Source organism: Mastigoproctus giganteus, chromosome 12 (genome assembly GCF_048544385.1).
Source record: "Mastigoproctus giganteus isolate SK-2022 chromosome 12, ASM4854438v1, whole genome shotgun sequence".
NCBI lineage: Eukaryota > Metazoa > Arthropoda > Arachnida > Uropygi > Thelyphonidae > Mastigoproctus > Mastigoproctus giganteus.
Window position 1 is genome coordinate 100,033,484 of NC_143586.1, and position 22,083 is coordinate 100,055,566.

Genomic DNA, 22,083 nt, shown 5'->3' on the forward strand with positions numbered 1-22,083 from the left:
ATGTGATTGTACATTTTTGCTGTTTTAGAGTGAATTAATAGTTTTTGCTGAGCGCTAAAGGTAGGAAATCAAAGAATATACTTCTGTTTATGTATATTGAGAGTTTCAATTTGGAAAATTGAGTAGAAATTATGAAAATTATTAGTTTTCTTCGGGGGGAGCAACTTTCGAGTTAGGGTTAAAAATTAGACAAAAACAGGGCGGACCAGGCTCGGGTTAACTAATAGCATAACCCCTCCCCCCTTCCTATCCTGTCTATCCTTTCTGTAGACGTTGTACTCCCCAAATTGCAGTTCTGCATCCCTTATATCTGTGTGACACCACGTCTCTGATATCCTAACAATATCTGCCTTCGATGTTTTGAGCAAAACCTCAAATTCATCAAATTTATTTACTAAACTCCTAGCATTGGTGTACACGCAAGTATACCTGCACCTGTTTCTATTCTTAGCTACCCTAACACAACCCATGTGTTTACTTGTACCGCAATGGCTCCCAGCAGTCTCTGAAATACCATGCATCTTGTTTTTCAGGCTTCTGCTCATTCTAATAGAAGCAGTGCAAGAATCTTTCACCTCTGCCAGTTGCTACTGTCAATCTATTGGTCTTTGTCTCCCCCCAAGCTAGCAGTTTTCCGACCCACCTAACACTGCCTCTATAGCATCAGCAAATATTCTTGCACCCTTTCTATTTAAGTGTATCCCATCCCTGTAGAAGCAATCTCTCCTGTTAACAAGTACAGTCCAGGCTGAAAAAAATTCTACCCCATGAGCCTTGCACAATCTTTCCAGGGCCGAATTGATCGACAAGGCTCTCATCATATACTCCCTCCTATTGTGTCTGGGCAGAATTGCAGACACTTTCAAATTCAACCCTAATTCTCAGCATTTGTTCAACAGTGACCTGTACTTGTTAAGTAATTCTGCCGGTCTCCTACTCTTAATATTATTAGTGCCAACGTGTACAACTATATCACCTTTTGTGCCCTTAAAAGATGATATTCGCTCTACAACGTCATCAACCTTTGCCCCTGGCAGACATACCCTGGTCCTGTTCCACCTATCTTTTTTACAAAGCATGATCCCCGTTTCCCTGACAATAGAGTCACCAACAAATATCTCAACATTTTGAGATATTCCAGATTACTAGATGTTTTCCTGAAGAATTCTTCAAGTAATCCAAAATTTTTGGTGTTTGGGTGTTCTGTGTGCTATTTTATATCTATATTATATTTTATCTAGATATTATTTTATGCACAAAAATAATAAAAATACATAAAACTGTAAGTTACCGAGTCAAAGTTAATACTTTGGAATTCACAATACTATTCTTAAAAAATGATACTTAAATTTAGATTCTAAACTTGTGGCACTTATTATTAAAATGAGAAGTCTTTATTTACTTTACTATTAATCCAGTAGGGCTTTAGATCTTACACATATCTCCATACTTTACTTGTTGCCCTCTTAACATAACTTGAATGTCTGCCTGCTTCTGTTTTTGCTTCAGGAAAACATTTCGGATAATAGGTAGGGTGAGGATGATATGAAGTTCAAATTATTATTTTAATGGCGCCTATGTAGCCAGGTGGGCAGGAGCAGCAGTGCATAGCACACGCTTCTTGATTAGACCGGGGTTAGAGCCCGTGACCACCAAATATGGAGGATGTGGAAAGGTCAGGGAATGACCACCGCATATCCCCGGAGCAATGTGGCCTTAGTTGCTAATGCTCCTAAAAAAAACAAATAACAAAAAAAATTATTTTAATGGCATTGGATCTTGTCAATCATATCCATTTTATGTTGTCTATTTGTTTTTATTTTTTTGTAGACCAATTTGTTGTGCTTTACTGAAAAACCCCACTTCCTCTGCATGAGACTGGCTAACTGAATTGAAAAAGATTTTAGAAAGGTTAATGAGAATTGGCCCCAGATCTTCCCAAATGAGTAACAGTGATATATCATGCTGACTAAAGTGCCACAGAGGAGAATAATATGAAGTTAGGTGGACTACCTTGACAAAAACACCTCTCTGATGTTTTTGCCATCTGGTTAGATTTAAACTGCCTAGTTAGTGAAGTGGTTTCAGTGCCCACAGAAGAACAAACTTTGCCTTCACAGTGAATTGGCATTTCCAGAAGGTTAATCTGCCATTTACTTAAATTGCTATTGCATTACTTTCAAACAAATAGCACTACCAAAAGGTTAATTTGGCATTTGTTTGAAAGTAATGCCATATCAAGGCAACTCATTGTGAAGGCAAAGTTTGTTCTTCTCTGGGCATTGAGAACTAGGCATTTTAAATGCATTAACTAAACATTTTAAATCCTGCTGATTGTAAAAACACAAGAGAGAACCAACTGGTTCTCCTAACATCATATCATTCCAGTAAAGCCAAATAGCATTAACTGATTTATAATATTCAGCTGCATAATTTCAGAAGTATTATGGAGACTTCTCTTAGCAGAATTGAATAAATCTGCTGTTGTGCTCAGAAGCTTCACTCCAAAATTTTAACTCCTTCAGCATTGGTTTCTCTTCTCTGCTATGGTTTCTTCTTTTTATAGAGAACAAACTACAATTTTTATAATAGCAGAATCACCAAGAATTTTTACATCTTTATCTGCTTCTACCCATTCCTCTACCTTTTCTTCAGTTAGGTCATTGAGTAGATTATTAGCTGGTGTTATAATGCCATAAGATATAACAGACTTCTAACATTTCAATTGTCAGTTACCTCATCAGATGAATGGTCAGAGATAAAAGCAGCAATTTTAACATATTTCCATGCTAATAACAAGATTAAAAATAGTGCCTTTATGTAATTTTGAATCCAGAAACTCTTTACAGCATTTAAAAGTTTTCTACAAAAGGTGGTTCACACATCTGTTGTCGTATTAATGAAGTAACATTTTGGCTGGAGGTAGGTGGTGGATATGTTCCCTGAAAGTAGTTCAGACTCATGTGGATGGATCCTATAATTATCTAATAACAGGACAGCATTGCTGTCTTCAGGCAGACCATTTTTTTTTTACATAACAGACAGGAGCTTAAGCTTTTAAAAGCTATTTGTTTATTAAATTTGCTAATAAGTAAAGGTTTACAACCGTGCATTCTTATGACATTGGCACAATCAGTTAGCCTATTTTTAAACTGTAATTTTAAAGCTGTGAACATTAGTTTCATAACTAGCTCTAGCTGAAATTTTACCAGGTGAACATCAGCATAAAAGTCCAGTGTTATCAAAATTATAATAATTTATCAGGAGTTAAAATAGCTAGTTAACTAAATCTCTAAAAATTGTACAGTATTTTCCTGGAGCTTTAGTTTCATCTGATTTTTCCTCACTTAAAATGCAGAATTTTCTTATACATGCTAAAGTTTAAATTTTATTAAATATTGTCCATTTCTGTATGAGAAACTTTTGTATTTCAGTAAGTATTAGTCCAGGTATAAACATACCTTCAAAGCATTTATCGATGAACTGTTTAAAAGGCCCACCATCTAGTTTGGAGTGCTTAGATTTTTAATGATTATCTTTTATCAATACTTTTATTTGGTTCAGAATTACCAAAAAAAATAGTTTTATTTGTCTCTGCTTTCTAATAGATAACCTGACACTGCTGCAATTCTATGGATTGCTGGATTATGAGACTTTTATGTATAACATTGTTAGCTGATCCTCTCAGATACTGGATTATTGGATTTTCTGAAAAAGCATATGTCACAATATCAGATTATCTGATATTTACTGCATAGATATTAGGTAAGCTGCCCTTTAAAGTTGGGCAGCTCTAAATGAAGCCATTCTTTTCCACAACTCAAAGCATTTCTGGTACTCTTACTGATATCAATTTTACTGCCATTGATGTAGTTTGCTGAATTCCTCTAGAAATCCAACAGTATTCCTTTTAACAAAATTTTGATATTTGGGAATAGAAAGAAGTCAGATAGAACCATATTAGCGAAATAGTGTTCATGTGAAAGATCTGATTATCCATCAGAAATTGCTTGACAATGTAGTGTCAGCTGGTGCATTGTTGTGATGTAACACTCGCTTTTCTGTTCACACTTTTGCATCTTTTTTCACAATAGCTTTTCCTCAAATGCTTCAGAACACGAAGATAAAATGTCTGATGGAAAATTTATCCTTGGAAAATGCCCACTGAGAATGAATTATTAGTGGACATGACCGTTTTTGTTGTATGTATGCTTTCTTCAGAACAAAAATAAGATGGAATGCTGTTGAAATAATTTTTTGCCATCATGATATTCAAAATGTTGAAGAAAGGGAGAATAGATTTTTTACTTCATTTTTGAAGCTGATGCTTTCAGTTACTGAAGAAAATGATCTGACATGTGAGGATTATTCAGATTGTGGTTCTAGATGACAAAAATATTGTACACATATCTACAACAAAGTTTTTGTTTTAGATTATGGCATTAAGGGCAAGTTGCTACAATGGATAAAAGGATGGTTCAGTGGGAGAAGGCAGAGAGTGGTAATCAATAGATACTACTCTTTGTGGACTAATTTTATTAGTGGAGTCGCCCAAGGTTCGTTGTTGGGCCCATTGTTTTGTATATTTATCTGATATTGGTGAAGGTATATCAAGCTTAATGTCAAAGTTTGCAGATGATACAAAGGTTGGTAGGGTTGTTAATAACAGTAATGACAGTATGCTGCTGCGTAGTGTCATTACTGTTATCTAGAAACACCTTTTTATGATTTATTATAGATATTTTATAAGATGAAATTGCACTGTAAACAGGGATTTTTATTAATATGGGTCTTGTGAGCCAGATTACACTGTGCATACCTTCTTATAGAACCATATGCCGCCATCTTTTGGATTGTTCCACTTTATTCTGATTTGTATCTTAACAAGTAAATAATTAATTTTTTTATTTTATTTTTGTCTGATTATTTTAACTACAGTATGATTAGTGTTGAAGAGAGCCACCATGGATTTCAGGTCCAACCCAAGAGGAATAAATCATCAAAGCACCGAAAAACCTTTATCCCCAATGAATAACACAGAAGGCATTGGCTTAGTGCTAATACATTACACATTGTAAGTTTTTTTTTTTTTTTTAAATGTAAACCCCAAACATGAGAGGTGTTAGAACCTATAGTACTTAGTACCGTGCTTGGGTTGGAGGTTGAGAAGACGAACCTTCTCAACCTCATGTTTCTAAATACATAAATCATGAATAAAGATTTATGTATTATGAATCTAGATACATGAATTATTGCCGCTTGTTTATTATATTAATCACAGCATAAACATTAATGTGGGTTATATTTTCATTTGTTATTAAAATCCAGGAAAATTAAGTAAATTGCAGTATTGACAGTATAGTACAATTGTTTAATTTATTAAATAACAGAGTTTTAAATACAGGTTTACCATAATTAAAGTATCCCTATTCAGAGCTCTCTCTAGCTCTAAGTAATAAGCAGAATGCCACAAAAAATTAGTAAATAAACTATTCAAGGAATGGGAAGAAGTATCCCGTGAAAAAAAAAATTGGTTCCAAAATCTGCTGATATGGGGATAATATGACACTGTACAAGAGGAAAGACATGACAAAGTACCAATAAATAAATAACTAAGACAAACCTTAATGAAACTACAAATTTTTATTTATGCTCTTTGCAAAAATACAGGAAGAAACTCAACTAAGCTTCCAGAGGAAATGGTTTCACCGCTCGAAACTCACTAACATTTTACTCCCGATGGTCGATGGTGTTACTGACGGTAGAGTTGGTTTTTGATGTGATTACCTTTGGTCCAGAACAAAGTGTGCTTGACTGCAGAATGCAACATCTCTGGGTGCCTCCATAGCCAGGTGGGAAGAAGCAGCAGTGCGTAGCACACGCTTCTTGATTAGACTGGGGTTCGAGCCCGTCACCACCAAATACAGAGGATGCGGAAAGGTCAAGGGAATGACCACCGCATATTCCCGGAGCAATATGGCCTTAGTTGCTAATGCTCCTAAAAACCAAATTACAAACAAACAAGCAACATCTCTGGAGTAATGTTCTGTACATGCTGTGTTAAGTTGTCCTTTAAGACAGCCAGGCCAGGGACACTTCCTCGATAGACATTGGCCTTGAGGTGATCCCACAGCCAAAAATCACACAGTGTAAGGTCAGGCGAACGTGGTGGCCATGCAATGGGAAACAAATGACTAATGGCTCTTTCTGCAGTAAAGTGATGCCAAAGAAGCTGCTGTACTTGTCATGCAATATGAGGAGGATCCCCATTTTGCATAAAAATTGTCTCATACAGGCATCCTCTTTGCTGCAGTTGAGGAATAATGAAACTGCTCAGCATGTGATGATATCTTTGTGCTGTAACAGAACAGGTGGCTGCTGGGTGCAATTCCTCGAAAAAGTATGGCCTTAGGATGAAATTTGAAGTCACACCAGGCAGTGATTTTCAGCAAGTGCAATGGGATTTGCTGAATATCATATGGTGCTTCTTGAAGCCCATATTTGGCAGTTTTGAGTGTTGACAGTCCCATCGAGATAAAAATGAGCCTCGTCTCTCCAAAGAATGTTCCATGGCCAGGCATCGTCCACTTCCATTCTGGCCAAAAACGCTAGAGCAAATGCCATTCGTGTTTCATTCAGGATCATCTCTTTGCAGCTGCTGCTGGCGATTGATCTTGTTTGGATAATAGTGGATTAGTTTCTGAAGAAGAATTTTCCACACAGTGGAATATGGGACATCCAATTGCCGTGCTACTCCCTGTGCACTGCTACTAGTTCCAGAATCTGTATCCATGGATTGGTTGATGATAGCCGCTGCAACTTCCTCTGCTACCTGAGGTGAAACAGGCTTCCTTCCTCTTCCAGGCTTAACAGTAAAGGACTCAGTTTCCTCAAATTTGTTAATCATCCTTCTAAACTGCCACAGCTGATAAAGTACCTTGACGTATGTTCTTACAGCATATAAATCCACCAGAGCAATTGCTGTATTGCATCCATTAATGTAGAAGAACTTCGCAATTAAAGTGCAATCAGGCAGAGTGAGACACATTGTTAACATTAAACTTAGAGAATACGCTTTCAATGTTTGAGTTGTGCCTTTATAACTTTCTGCTGCTGGGAAAATTAAATTACCTCAGATTTATGCAAATTTTCTGCTCGCTTAGATGTCTTATTTTTTAGTTTGGATTTAAAACTTTAGTGCAATTCAGTTTCTTTCTGTTTTTTTGCAAAGAGCATAAATAAAAATTTGTAATTTCAGTAAAGTTTCTCTTAGTTATTTATTTGTTGGTACTTTGTCATGTCTTTCCTCTTGTACAGCACCATATTATCCCCTATCAGCAGATTTTGGAACTAATTTTTTTTTTCACAGAATCCTTCTCCCCATGCCTTGAATAGTTTACTTACTAATTTTGGTGGCATTCCGCTTATTTTTTTAGAGCTAAGAAGAGCTCTGAATAGGGATACTTTAATTACGGCCACCCTGTATGTCTTGCATTTCATGATCTGTTGATTATAAAGTATTACAAACCATGGAGCAGTATTACATTTGGAGGTTGGTGCAGCAAAGTGAAAACAATTACTTTTATTTATTGTTAGTTAATCAGTTAGTAATTAATTACTTACAAGGTAACTGTTTACTTTTCACTTCTGTTAATCACAGAAAAAGAAAACATTTAGTTCATTTACGAAATAAAAATCTAATGTACATGAAATGTAATGCACTGTGTACATTAACTAAATTGTTTGTAACCACTATCACTATGAAAAATGTTAAAAACGTCTGTTGATCTGTTATTAAATAGGATAGCCAACAACTTGGTCTAAACCAGAGTAAGTGCTGAAGTAATTACTATTATATTACAAAAATATATAAAGTGTGAAATTGTATAAAAGCCTTAAGTATTCAGATATAATTATGGTCTATAAATTTAAATTTAAAGATGCTGCATGCTTAGTTTACTTCAGCCCCCCCCCCCAAATTTCACACTTTATATACAAAAATATATAAAGTGTGAAATTGTATAAAAGCCTTAAGTATTCAGATATAATTATGGTCTATAAATTTAAATTTAAAGATGCTGCATGCTTAGTTTACTTCAGACCCCCCCCCACGCCTCCATCTAGAAGTGGTCACTGTTGAAATTGTTCATTTACATTATCAAATTAGATTTTAAAAATGAGTAAAAAAATTAAGCATTAAAAAAAAGTTTTTGGGGCAACATTTGGGCTGATATAAAATGATATCTCAATTTCCAATAGCAATTTACTAAACTTTTTATAAGGGGAATAATTTCAACTTATTATATTAGCATTATTATTATTTTTTTGATTTGTTAAGCTGTTTTATTGCAATCCAGTTTCTGCTTTATTTTCATTGTTTTTGTTAATATTATAGGTAGATACCAAAGAACAGCTAAAAAATGTTGCTAATATGAGGATTGTGCGGTATCAGTATCTCCCTGAGTTTGCCCAGCATGCTGGACTATCTGAAGATGAATTGACAGATACAGGTATTTTAGCTCAAGAAGTCCAAACGATACTTCCAGAAGCTGTTAAAGAGGCTGGAGATATTGTGTTGTCTAGTGGGCAACATATCGAAAACTTTCTCGTTGTAAATAAGGTGATTGAATACTTTAACAATTCTCATAGTTTATTATGTAGATGATAAAAGTCAAAGACAGTAGTTTAAGTATGTTTCTTCTGAATTACAAGGAGTGGCAGTAAAAATACTGGACTGATGCAACAAAAATAACACAGAGTGAAGGAGCTCAAAAATGGTTAAATTTTTATTCAAGTAATCGTCACCTGATTGAATGCACTTATACACCATTCTAAAAGTTTCTGAAAAAGAGTCATTGAAAGTGTTCAAAGAGATAATGTTCACTTTGGCGGTTATGTTTTTCTTTATGTCATCAACATCTTGAAATCTCTTTCCTTTTGAGGGCAGTTTTCAGCCCAAGAAAGATTGGGAGATTAGAGGGGATGGCTGATCTGTACATTGCAATATTTCATCAGAAATTTCTTCACAACAGTGTGGAATAGGCACAGACGTTGTCATACAGTAAGAACTAGCAGTCTTTTTCTTGAAATTGCAGCCCCACCTGAGAAATACACTTCGGCAGTCTTTGAAGCACCTGTATGTAGAATGCAGCATTGACTCTCTCTCTCTCTCTCTCTCTCTCTCTCTCTCTCTCTCTCTCTCTCTCTCTCTCTCTCTCTCTCTCTCTCTTGTGGGGTACAAATTCCATGTGAATCACACCATTTTTTTCAAAAAACATGACAGTCATTATCTTGATCTTGGATTTCTGTAAACAGTCTTGTTGGGCTTTCATGATTTTGAAGTCCACTGCAAGCTCTGATGTGTCATTTCTGGGTTGTACTAAAATATCCATTGCTCATTTCCCGTGACAATACAGTAGAGGAAATTAGGAATTGCCTTGACAAGTCTGGATGAAGTCTTCACGTGATGACACTCCATTATTGCTTCTGCTGATCTGTGAGGCTATGCAGCACAAATTTCACAGACCTTCCTTTTCCTTAAATCTTCATGCAGAATTTCACAAATCATCTCTTTATTCATATCCAGCCCATCAGCCATCATTCTGAAAGTCAAAAAAACCATCTCTTGTAACAATTTCATCAAATGTTTCCAACTTTGTCTTGATTTCAAGAGTTTAACTGATGCCTACTTTTTGGATCATCACAAACATGCATCTTTGAACTGCTTTTAACATTCCAACACACTAGTATGATATGACTTAACATTTCATCACTATAAACAGTTTTTAATATTTCATATGTTTCTGTTGCAGATTTTCATATGTTTCAGATATTCCTAGTTTAAAGCAAAATTTGATATTTGTTTTTCCATTGCAAACTCATGACACAAAATGTTAATATTGTTAACAAAACTGGTTGTTACTTGCAACCTGTTAGCCTATTGTACAATCTCTGTATCACCATCTGTTGGAGGAAATTTGAATTACAACATACCATTTCCATTTAATTTCATACTTATTGAACATGACTGCAACAGTACCAGTCCAGGAATTTTATTGCCAAACCTCATATATGTAGGACCTACAGTTTTCAAATAGCAGTTTTGCATAACATCTGAAAGTTTTTATCCACTGTTTTACATTAACCATCCACAATAATTGTTTGTTTTCCACAGCCTGGCACTTAAAGTTGCTGTATGACATTCATTTTATGTGGAAACAGTTTTAATTTTGTAATAATGCATTTTAAGTTAACTTTAGTTTTACTTTATATAAATAACAAAGTATATCATGTCATATAAATGTATCTCTCTAGTACTTTACAAGTTAGCTTGGGCTGTAAGTACATTTCTGGTAACCCAAAAAAATGTCAAATGACTCTTTCTGGTTAATTACAAAAACATTTTTTAACTACAAAATGATTTTGTAGTTAACATTTGACACAAACCCTTGGTTATGACATTCAGTTTATGTGGAAATAGTTTTAATTTTGTGATCACAGCTTTACAGCTTTATTACAGCTGTCGTAATAATAATGATGTAATAACCATTCTAATAACTTTCCTTTTTGTTTTGCAAACCTTCATAGTGACTTATTTTGATGATGCCTAATGACATAGAAATTGCTACAAAAATTACTTTGAGTAGTTTTAAATGATTCTGGTTTAAGGTAATTTCTGCTTGTGAATACATGTCGCTCTGTGCTGGATGCCATATTTGTTTGATACTTGCACTGCATATGTACATTCATAGTTTCACAGTTTGTTAACAGATTATGACACCATTCACAGAATAAAGAATGCTACTTGTAAATTTCATGTCTCATGCATTTTTACATGTCCAGGTAAAATGGTTGCTCTTTGATGACCAACAGATTGTTACAAGTAGTAACCTGATATAAAGCAGTGCTTTTCTGCTATTTTTCAATCACAGAATTCTTTTGAAAACTCAAGTTTGTTGCAAAATTCCAATATATTAAAAGACAGTTATATATACTTGTACAAATTAAAAAAAAATCTATAATAAGATGTTTTCATAAGCTCTGCTAAGCCGTAGTGAATTGGATACATCTCTCTCTCTCTCTCTCTCTCTCTCTCAGATTCAATATAGCAATTTCTTTTTAAAGTTGCCATATCATATCAATAAATCCTTTGTTCGTAGCCTGCCTAGCTTTTATTTCAATACAGTTTTGAATCACTCAGACTTTTATCAATACCCTATTACAGAATTAAAACAAAAAGGTCTTTCCTATTAGGAATCATGTTATTTATTCCATACTTTGCAATATATAGCATGATTTGTTTTTCTGGACCATTTAATATTACTTGACACACATTTGTGATACTGTTGTTAAGTCAGAACTTTTGGGCCCAGTTTTCTTTGAAATTGTGAAAGCATATGATATGATTTAAAAGTTTGACCTATTAAAAGACCATACAACTTTGGACTGAGAATCCAGCTTCTTTTTTTTGTGAAAAATTTTTTTAGTAATCATGCGTTCGAGGTGTGGATTTGATCCACCCTTTTTCATCATTTGTGTCAAGCAGGTGTTCTGCATGGGTCCATTTTGAGTGTTTTTGGCATAAGAATTAATTCAGTCCTCAAACAAATTCCCTTCTGCTGTTCACATTGCCATCATGTGAACTTTAGCATCTTTGTCCAATCATGCAAATGATTGAAAGATAGGTGCAGCAATTGATTAACTGTCTTTGCCAATGGGTACTAGTAAATGGATTTAGGTTCTCCTTACAGAAGACCATTGCTGTACATTTCAGCTATAAGTGGAACAGTCATCTGTACATAGAATCAAGGTTAAATGGAAGCATGATCCTGGTAGAATCAGACGTGAAATTTTAGGGCTTCTTTCTCCTCTTCTCAGACAGATTTATTATTATATAATATAATAGTCTGACAGATTCATTATTATATAATATAATAGTAAATCTAATAATATTAAATAACAATAAATAAATAATAATAAAAATTGGAGCGATGGCCCAGTGGTTACAGCACTGGACTACCAACGTACTGGAAGACCGGCATAATAATAATACTAGTAATAACTAATAATAATATAAAAGGAAAAAATCATGAAAGTTGCTTCAGCAGACCTATCTTTGCAAAGGTCGAAGTGACAGCTGAGGCAGGTAGTGGTGCCATTTGGTATTCACTCCAAAGAACTAACACCAGCACTGGATGCAAGCCAAAGCTAAACAGGTCCACCTCCATATAGATGAAGTTGATGTCGAAAAGAAGAAATGAACATACTGCATCAAGTGTGGTGCAGGGTAAAGTCACTCGCATTCAGGCTCAGGCAGAGGGGTCGGGTCAAAAAGTCAGAGAGAGTCAAGGAAGACAGTGGAACAAGTGGCTACCACAGGAGAAGGGCAAGACCATCCAGTTAGACCAACTGGAAGTGCTTCTTGCTAAGCTGCACCAGTGACCACCCAGGAAGGAAGAAAATGCCAACGAATGAAGTGGAGCATCAAAATAAATACATTCATCTTGTGAACATACTATGAAGTAACAAAGCTAAAGACTGATATGTCATCCAGAGTGGTTGGAATGATTCCCGGATGTTCAGGTCACTGTTCAGTGACCTGAACATCCGGGAACAGGGTCCTTCTCTGGTCAAAAAAGTCAAGCAGAATGTGAGCAACCAACTACAAAAAACAAAGAATATGGGGAATATGGAATAAGATGAGGAAGAACAAGAAGAAATACAACACAGAGCAGCTGAAGTAGAAACATATGGGGTCATGATATTCAGAATAGAAGACAAGTGTAAGAAGACTCTAACTGTTAGGGCCTTCGTCCACTTTGTGGGGGTCCATTCCCTTGAATTTTGTTAGGGCCTAACAGAATTCAAGGGAATGGACCCCACAAAGACCCAGGCCATACCGAAGCAGAGACCTAATAGAATCCTCTGGCAAGTCCCAGACCACCTGAATAGATAACTACCATATTACCTTGACAATAATGGGGCAGTGCTAGAGGCCATCTACACAGCCATATACTGTGCTGCTGTAACAGTCACTAGGATCAACGGAAGAGAAACGAGAGACCAGACAAAACGGGGGGGAGGGAAAGGAATTGCCCACTTGAGAAAGAAGGCTTCAGCAGACGATAGAAGATGAAGAGTCAAGATAGGCCAATTGACTGAGTATAATGGGGTAATACGAGTAAGAAGTTGATGGGAAAATTGAAGGGCATCCTCAAGAGAGACAATGTCCACAGCAAACATGAGACCAAAAATCAGAGCATAGGAGAATACTTAGACACACTAAGGCAGAACATCCTTGCAATCAGCAAGAGACTATGCCAATACAAAAAGAGCTCCCAGAGGAAAATAAAGAACAAGAGCCTTCAATGAAAATCAAAGAGCTTTCTACAGGAGTATCAAACAAGACAGGAAAGATGGCAATGGACCACCTGAGCAGAAGATGATTGAGGAGTTCTGGGGCAACATATGGAGCAGTGTAGTAAGATGTAACAGCTGACCTGGATATAACTAGAATGGAAGAAAACCAGAGGACATACAGGAGATGACAGAATGGGAGATTCAGGAGGAAGAAGTACAATAGTTGATTAGGAAGGCCCACAACTGGCAAATCCCAGGAATATATAACATCTGTAACCAGTGTTGTACCTAGATTTCTGTCGGCCCCAGGCAAAATATTCATCTGGGTCCCTTTGCAAAAATTAAAGGGGAAATTAGTAAAATTGAAAAATAAAGGAAACACCCAAAAATTATTCAAATCATAATTACTTATTTAAACTTTAATGACTAGTACATTATTTATATAAACTTTAATGACTAGTAGATTATTTATATAAACTTTAAAGTTTTCCCATCATTACTCTACAATATTTACTTGATATATTGTCTGTAATATCTGATGTTTTTATATCTTTTAGTACAACTTGTTCTATTGACATAATAGCCAATTCATTAATTCTTTCTTGGCCAGTTGTTGCTCATGAATATGTTTTTATCATTTTGAGTCTTGTAAAACTTGTCTCTCCAGACTGAACTGTAATTGGCAGTGTAAAATTTTTAAAAAAGATGGTTCATACAAGGCTCACTTGGTTCCTTGAGTCACAGAATCTCCTGCCAGATCATCAGTATGGCTTTTGGAAAAATAGATCAACTCTAGACATGCTCATCAAAGCCGAATCTCATATCCACAGTACTTTGTAATGAAGCAATATCTAGTCATGGTTACTGAGCTGGATTTGGGGAATAATTTTGACATAGTTTATTTGGATTTTAGTAAAGCATTTGACTCAGTCCCTCTTGAAAGGTTGCTGTATAAGCTTGAACAGGTTGGGATTACTGGTAAAATTCTAAGATGGGTCTGGGTGGTTGCAGGGTAGAAGGCAGAGGGTTGTGATTAATGGATATTGTTCAGATTGATGTGACATCGGGAGTGGAGTCCCTCTAAGGATCAGTTCTTCGACCACTGTTGTTTCGTCAATTTCATAAATGATATCAACGAAGGAATAAAAGGTGTGATGTCAAAATTTGTGGATGATGTAAAGATTGATAGCATTGTTAATGATCAGTGCCAAGCAGTGCTCCTTCAGGATGACTTGAACAGACTTCAAAGATGGCCAGAGAAGTGGCAGCTATGTTTTTATGCTGCTAAATGCAAGGTCTTACACTTGGGAATAGCAACCCCCAAATAAATTATACACTTGATGGGGTTGAATTTAAAAGAGTAGAGGAAAGGGATCTGCAAATCACAGATACTGTATCAAAGGCCAGTGCTGATATACTGAACACACGTGAAGAGAAATTATCAATTAGATGTACTACATGCGATGCCCAGTAGTATTGAGTCCAGTGCACATATTCTTAGAGGCTCTAAAAATAAGTGTGGGGACTTTAGGCCAAAAGTAATTGCTCTTGACACACATTAGTGCCTTAGAATAACTGCACAATTACATTTTGGTAAATCTGTCCTTGATTATGTGCAACTGATAATATAAAATTCTTTTAGTTGCTTTTCATATCAATAAATCCCATTCTTGTTAACATGTATAGCTTTCATTTCATACCAATTTTAAAGTATGTGGATCTATTATTAGCACTTTATTATAGGCTAAAATAGTACAGTACTTAGAAAATGTTTGCTTAATAGTGATGTGGGATACCATACTTTGGAATAAATAGCGAGATTTGTTCCTATGTAATGGCAGTTTTAGCATTTTTATTGTGATATTGTTTATATGAAGATGATGTTCAGCTTATTAAAGAATTATAAAATTTAGATATATAATTTTTAAGTCCTTTTGTTAACATGAATCTGCATAATCTTAAAAAATTAATTTACTGGTATTAAATTTTTTAAAAAATGCACATAATAAAAGGGAGCAATACTGTTTTCAGGAACGCATATTTATGGAAAATGTTGGAGCTGTTAAGGAATTATGTAAGGTCACAGATAATTTGGAGAACAGGATAGATGAACTGGAGAGAATTAATAAAAAGCTGAGCAAATTAAAAAGATTTGATAGCCTAAAATCAACATCTAGTGGAAGCACTGTTACAAGGTAAATAGATTTAACATTTTGCAGGATAATTATACTATATTTATATCAAGTACTGTTGTTTGTCATGGAAGTAATAAAAGGAGAATATAAATGAACTTCAGAATTTCAAAATAAAAAGAGAAGAAGAGCGGCATGACTTTAAATATGGTGTTTAGATTAATGTAAATGTAAGAGTGAATTTTAAATAATAACTTTTAATTATTGAAACTAGAACAAATTATCTGAATCATCCTCCTTGCCAAGTATTTACTCTTGTCACAGTACTTCAAACTTTGCTGTATTTTTGATTTTGGATAATGCAATGCCATTATGTGGATATTGGGGAACATCAGCAGTCTTTGGTTTAGTGAATTGGTGTAGCATCATTGCAATAAATTGATAATATTAACTTTGTGATTAATATTTACAAATGTAAATATTAAGAGTGGTGTGTGTGTGTGTGTGTGTGTGTGTGTGTGTGTGTGTGTGTGTGTGTGTGTGTGTGTGTGTGTGTGTGTGTGTGTAAATTGTAAACTTTAACTAATAATGATAAAAAGAAAATTAGTACGGCAAGCATCAGTGGCTGCATTAATGCATAATCTACCACATGCTGCTTATAATAAACTAAAATAAGGGTAAATAAGAAGGTAAAATAAAACATATGCCAGTAGCATGGCAAACCAGTAGAGCGAAAGTAAAAAATAAAACGTGCATAAAGAAACTAAACGGGGAGGGGGGGGGAATCAAGATAAAGGTATTGTAGAAGGAACTCTCCTAAAATAATTTAGAAAAGCCAAAATACAAAACCAATTAAATAAAATTTAGCTGCACTCCCCAATGGCACCAGATCCAAATTATGTGAAATATCACTATTAATGGAGACGGAAACTAACTACAACACTGGGCCAACAAAACTAAAAACAAAATAAAATAGAATGACCATCATGCCCATCTCAACAGAGAACCACAAGGCTAGTAACGGTCATATATTCATAATGGTCAATAATTGACCATTATTGGTCTATTTTATTTTCATTTTTAGTTTTGTTGGTCCAGTGCTGTAGTTAGTTTCCATCTCCATTAATAGTGACATTTCACATAATTTAGACCTAGTGCCATCAGGAGGGGGCCACTAAATTTTATACAATTGTCTTATCTAAAATATTTTTGTTACTTGGTTTTATATTTTGCCTTTTCTAAATTATTTTAGGAGCATTCCTTCTGCAATACCCTTTATCTTGATTATCCTTCCCCTTCTTAGTTTCATTATGTAGATTTTATTTTTACTTTCTGCTGCTACTGGCAATTTTTTATTTTACCTTCTTATTTACTCTTATTTTAGTTTATTATAAGCAGCATGTGGTGGATTATGCATTAATACAGCCAGTGATGCTTGCGATACTAATTTATTTTTCTTTTGATCATTATTAATCTTTATTATTTTCTTTTGATCATTATAAATTATTTTTGATCATTAAAGTTTACATTTTATTTACATGGTAGTAGTGAGACAAAGTGCTTGTACTGCCCTCTATAGCCAAATTTTCTATATATATATATATATATTCTGGTTTGACAGTGATTTTGTCAGTCATATGGTGTTGCCATGTGAATGCTGGTTTCTGTTCTGTTATAATTTTTCATTCAATAAGGGTCACCATTATTCAAATCTATTGCATTCGTGGATTGATCTTTGTATCGGTTTGCCTTTACATGGATTTGTCTAATGTTCAAAGTGCATTCCCTGCCCATTGTTGGCTTTGTGTTCCTCTACTGAGATGGGACATGATGGTTAGTCTGTTTTATTTTCAATTTTAGTTTTGTTGGTGCAGTGTTATACAGGAATACCTCACATAGTGCAGTTAATTCGTGCCAAAAAAATACCACGCTATGTGAAACCGCACTGATCAAGGTATTATTAGTATGTATTTTAATGTAATGGGTTCCAACAGTTTGATTATATGGGGTGAGTTGCGAAAATATATAGGTGTTTGTTTACTATAAATTGATGCCCATGAAATTCTTGCAAAAAAAGAAACTAAAATGAAAAGTACTAGTAAATACAGTACAAATGATTTTTATTGTCTTATGTACATACCAAAAAAATATAAGTGAAGTATGTACTGTATTTTTCTTTTTAAAAATAACTGATCAGCTTAGTTTGCACAGTTTTTTTTCTTCTTTTTATCTTTACTTTATACTAATAGAGCAAGCTTATCTGCAAAAAGATCTAAACCTCCCAAGGACTTCCTAATTCATTTCACAAATATACGTGGTCTCAATTCTAATCTCAACGATGACCATTTCCACTTGCAGTCTGCCAAACCCCATGTACTTTTTCTGACAGAATCTCAGTTATCGGTTGATTCAACTACTGCTCATCTCAGATGCCCAAATTATTCGCTGTATGATTCCTTTCGCCTCAAAGGTGGTACTTGTGCATATGTCCATTCTGATATTCCGTGTCAGAGACTTGGCAATTTGGAATCTCCTCTCTTTGATCTTCTCTGGCTTAAAATCTCTCTACCTCATTGTGTCAAATTCATCTGTTGTCTCTACCGTTCTCCCAACTCCACTAATCACTTGGAGCTCTTTGACTTCCTCTCTTTGCAACTTGACTTTCTCCAGTCTAACTTTCCTAACAGTGAAGTAATTTTCCTTGGTGATTATAATGTTTACAACTCCAGCTGGCTTCCGTTTTCTAGTCACACCGACCCTGCAGGTCGAGATGCTGAGGCTTTTGCAATTACTAATGACCTAGCACAGATTGTTCATTTACCTACAAGAATACTGGACAATCCTAGTCATACAGCCAATGCGCTTGATCTTTTTCTCACAAACAACCCTTCTAAGCATGGTCGAAGTGAGAGGTCCTTTAGGCACTTCAGATCACAACTTGGTGATTGTCTCTTCTCCAATGGAACCTTTATCTCATGGCTATTCCCAACCACGTGTTGTTTGGCATTACAAGAATGCAAAATGGGATGACCTGAGAGACTTCTTTTCTTCTTTTCCTTGGTCTGATTACTGTTTCAAAACTTCTGATGTCAACGTTTGCTCAAATCGTGTCAGTGAAATTATTCTTCTACGAAAGGAAAACTTAATTCCACACTGTAATTTAAAATCTCGTCCTCGTTTTCCAATAAATGTGCTAAGGCTGTCCAAGAGAAGAATGTTGCATATCGTAATTGGCTTGTTTCTAATTCTTCAGTTTCATTTTCTGCCTACACCAAAGCTCGCAACAGTTGTAAAGCAGTTATTAATCAGTCCAAACTAGTTTGAACAGGCTAAGAGTAGAAAACTTGCTCCTTGCCCTAATGGTAGCCGAGCATTCTGGTCTCTTGCCAAAGCTATTGGCCGCAACTTTTGCCCATCTTTGCTCCCACCTCTGTCCAAACCAGATGGTTCTGTTGCCACTTCAGCCAAGGATAAAGCTGACCTGCTAGCATCCCATTTTTCTTCCAGCTCATGTATTAATGATCTTGGTAAAACGCCTCCCACCATTCCCAACACGCTCCATTCAATGCCTCCTGTGGTCTTCCGTCAAAAGGATATCAGAAGGATTTTGATGAATCCTGATGCTAAGAAAGCTCCAGGTCCTGATGGTATTTCTCCACTTGTTCTCAAAACCTGTGCTCCTGAACTTACTCCTATTCTTTGCCGCCTTTTTTCACTTTCTTATTCCAAAGGTGTTTTTCCTTCTGCTTGGAAATTTGCTCATATCCAGCCAGTTCCTAAAAAGGGTGACAAATCTCTCCCATCCAATTATCGTCCCATTGCAATTACTTCTACTCTTTCTAAAGTAATGGAGAAATCAATTAACTGCCAACTCTTAAACTACCTAGAAACCTTCCGTCTGATCAACGATCACCAGTATGGATTCCGTCACTGTCGATCCACTGGAGATATTCTGGCTTATGTTACCCATTTATGGACTAATTCAATGGAAAGGTTCGGTGAAACACAAGTTGTTGCTCTTGACATCTCAAAGGCGTTTGATCGTGTTTGGCATAAAGGTCTTCTAAACAAGCTTCCATCTTGTGGTTTGCCAACTGTTTTTAGTAATTGGTTATCCAGTGTTCTCTCTGATCGCTCACTGAGGGTGATGGTAGATGGCTCTCTGTCTTCTAACTTCTCCACTAATGCCGGTGTCTCCCAAGGTTCAGTTCTTTCCCCCACTCTTTTCCTCTTGTATATCAATGACCTTCTTCCATTGACTGGAAATCCTATCCATAGTTTTGCCGATGATAGCACATTGCATTCAACTTTCCATTTTGAGAAACCTTGTCCTGCTCAATCAGCTTCAACTTTTCGAAAATCTGCTACCAATTCCTTAAATGCCGATCTTCAGGTAATTCTCCAGTGGGGCAAAGACAACTTAGTTGATTTCAACCCTTCTAAAACTCAGTCTTGTCTTATATCTCGCAAAAAGGATTCTTCTGCTCCTATGCTTATCTTTAGTGACACTCCGATTTCTAGGCAAAATGATATATCTCTTTTGGGGATTACCCTGACTTCTAATCTCTCTCTTGGCACAAGCACATTACAAATATTGCTTCCTCTGCATCTAAAAAACTTGGTTTTCTTTTTGCTCGGCGTTACTTTTCTTCCAAACAGCTGCTCACTCTGTATAAATCGCAAATCCGCCCTGCCATGGAATATTGTTCCCACATCTGAGGTGGTGCCCCCAAAACCTCTCTCAGGCTTCTTGATTCCATTCAGAAGAGGGCAGTTAGGTTAATTAATGATTCATCTCTAACAGAGTCTCTCCACTCGCTTTCTCATAGACACACTGTTTCTGCTGCATGCCTCTTCTGCAGATACTTCCATGGGCACTGTTCTTCTGAATTGGCTTCTATAATTCCTGCTCTCTCTTTCAAAACAGTCCGAACATGTGCCGCCACTAGCCAACATCCATTTACTGTCCAACTTCAAACCCACCGAACCAACTTTTCATCTTCCTCATTTATTCATTCAACTGCCGTTTTCTGGAACAACCTTCCTTCATACGTATTTCCTGAAAATTACAATCTACAGAAGTTCAAGTGCAATGTAAACAAATATCTTCTTTCGCCTTCTTAACCTCAAACCCAAGCACAGTACTAAGTACTATAGGTTCTAATACCTCTCGTGTTTGGGGTTCACATAAAAAAAAAAAAAAAAATCTGCATACATCTCTTTATAACATTGAATGTCATTTTGCAACACCTGCCTTACTTTCATACATCGTTCGATGTTTCGATCTAGAACACTCGGTGCTATTACATTTCTTCTTTCCACTCATATTTGCATATAAATGTGTAACATTTAAAAAAAAAAATCGTTAATAAAAATACACAGCAAAAAATATTTCATCGACCTCACTGCTCGGAATCTAGAGTGTTTACTAATCTATCAAAGCTTGCAGAGTCCATATATAATGGGAGTTGTGACAACAGTCAGCCTGGCCTTGAATCCATAACTCATTTGCCTACGCGTTGGCATTATAATGCATACATACATATCAAATGTATTGGTGCATAACACAATTAATTTTTTTTCAATTTGTAAACCGCACTATAGCAAAACCCGCGCTGTTCGAAACCGCACTATGTGAGGTATTCCTGTAGTTAGTTTTAGTCTCCATTAATAGCGATATTTCACATAATTTGGACCTGGTGCCATTGGGGGGGGTGCTGCTAAATTTTATTTAATTGGTATATATAAAATATTTTGTTACTTGGTTTTGAATTTTGGCATTTTTTAAATTATTTTAGAAGCATGCCCTCTACAATACACTTTATCTTGATAACTCCCCCCCCCCCCCATTTAGTTTCATTATGTACATTTTATTTTTACTTTTGCTCTAATGGTTTGCCATGCTACTGGTATATGTTTTATTTTACCTTCTTATTTTAGTGTGTGTGTATATATATATATATATTAAGTAGAAATAGAGGAAGGCAGGATTAAATAAAATAAAAAGAAAAAGAAAAAATAAATAAAGTGGAAAGAATATATATTTAAAAATCTTTTGAACATATTAAAAAGAGGCAAATAAAGCCAAGATTATGTGCCAATAAATAACAAATTTAAATTTAGACTAGCATTGTCTTGATAATGCTCAGGCCAAAAAATGTGAAATATCACAAGATACAATAATCCAACCACAAAAACAAAACAACTAAATGAAATGACAGAAAATGGAAAGCTAAGAATAAAAGGACTGTGGAAGGAGTAAGTATCTAAATATTTTGAATATTTAAGATGGCAGGCAAATGTAGCCAAGTTTATGTGCCAATAAAGAACAAAGTTAGACAGTGCCCTAACACTAGTGCTGAGGCCAAAAAATGTGAAATATCACAAATATGATATGGTAAACCAACGACAAAAGAATGACAAATAAATAAAACAACCAAACAGAAGACAGATGGCTATTGAGTCCAATCTCATAAGAGGACCACTGGACAATGGTCATATAAAATACGATATGCTTCTTGTGAATAAACAATGAACAGACACAATTTGGCCTTAGTAACCCTTGTGTCATTAAACCCAATACCAACAACGA

General features: G+C 35.5%; 1 protein-coding gene across 4 annotated transcripts in view; it reads left to right on the forward strand.

Moving 5' to 3' along the window:
* LOC150077296 (uncharacterized) overlaps positions 1–22,083 on the forward strand; it is a 702,167-nt gene that overhangs the window by 551,927 nt on the left and 128,157 nt on the right. For all 4 annotated transcript variants that reach the window (XM_090386557.1, XM_090386560.1, XM_090386559.1 and 1 more), the window contains exons 14-15: positions 8,396–8,620; positions 15,391–15,554. In XM_090386557.1, the coding sequence (XP_090242683.1) occupies positions 8,396–8,620; positions 15,391–15,554 (389 nt within the window). The remainder of the gene's footprint in view (positions 1–8,395; positions 8,621–15,390; positions 15,555–22,083) is intronic.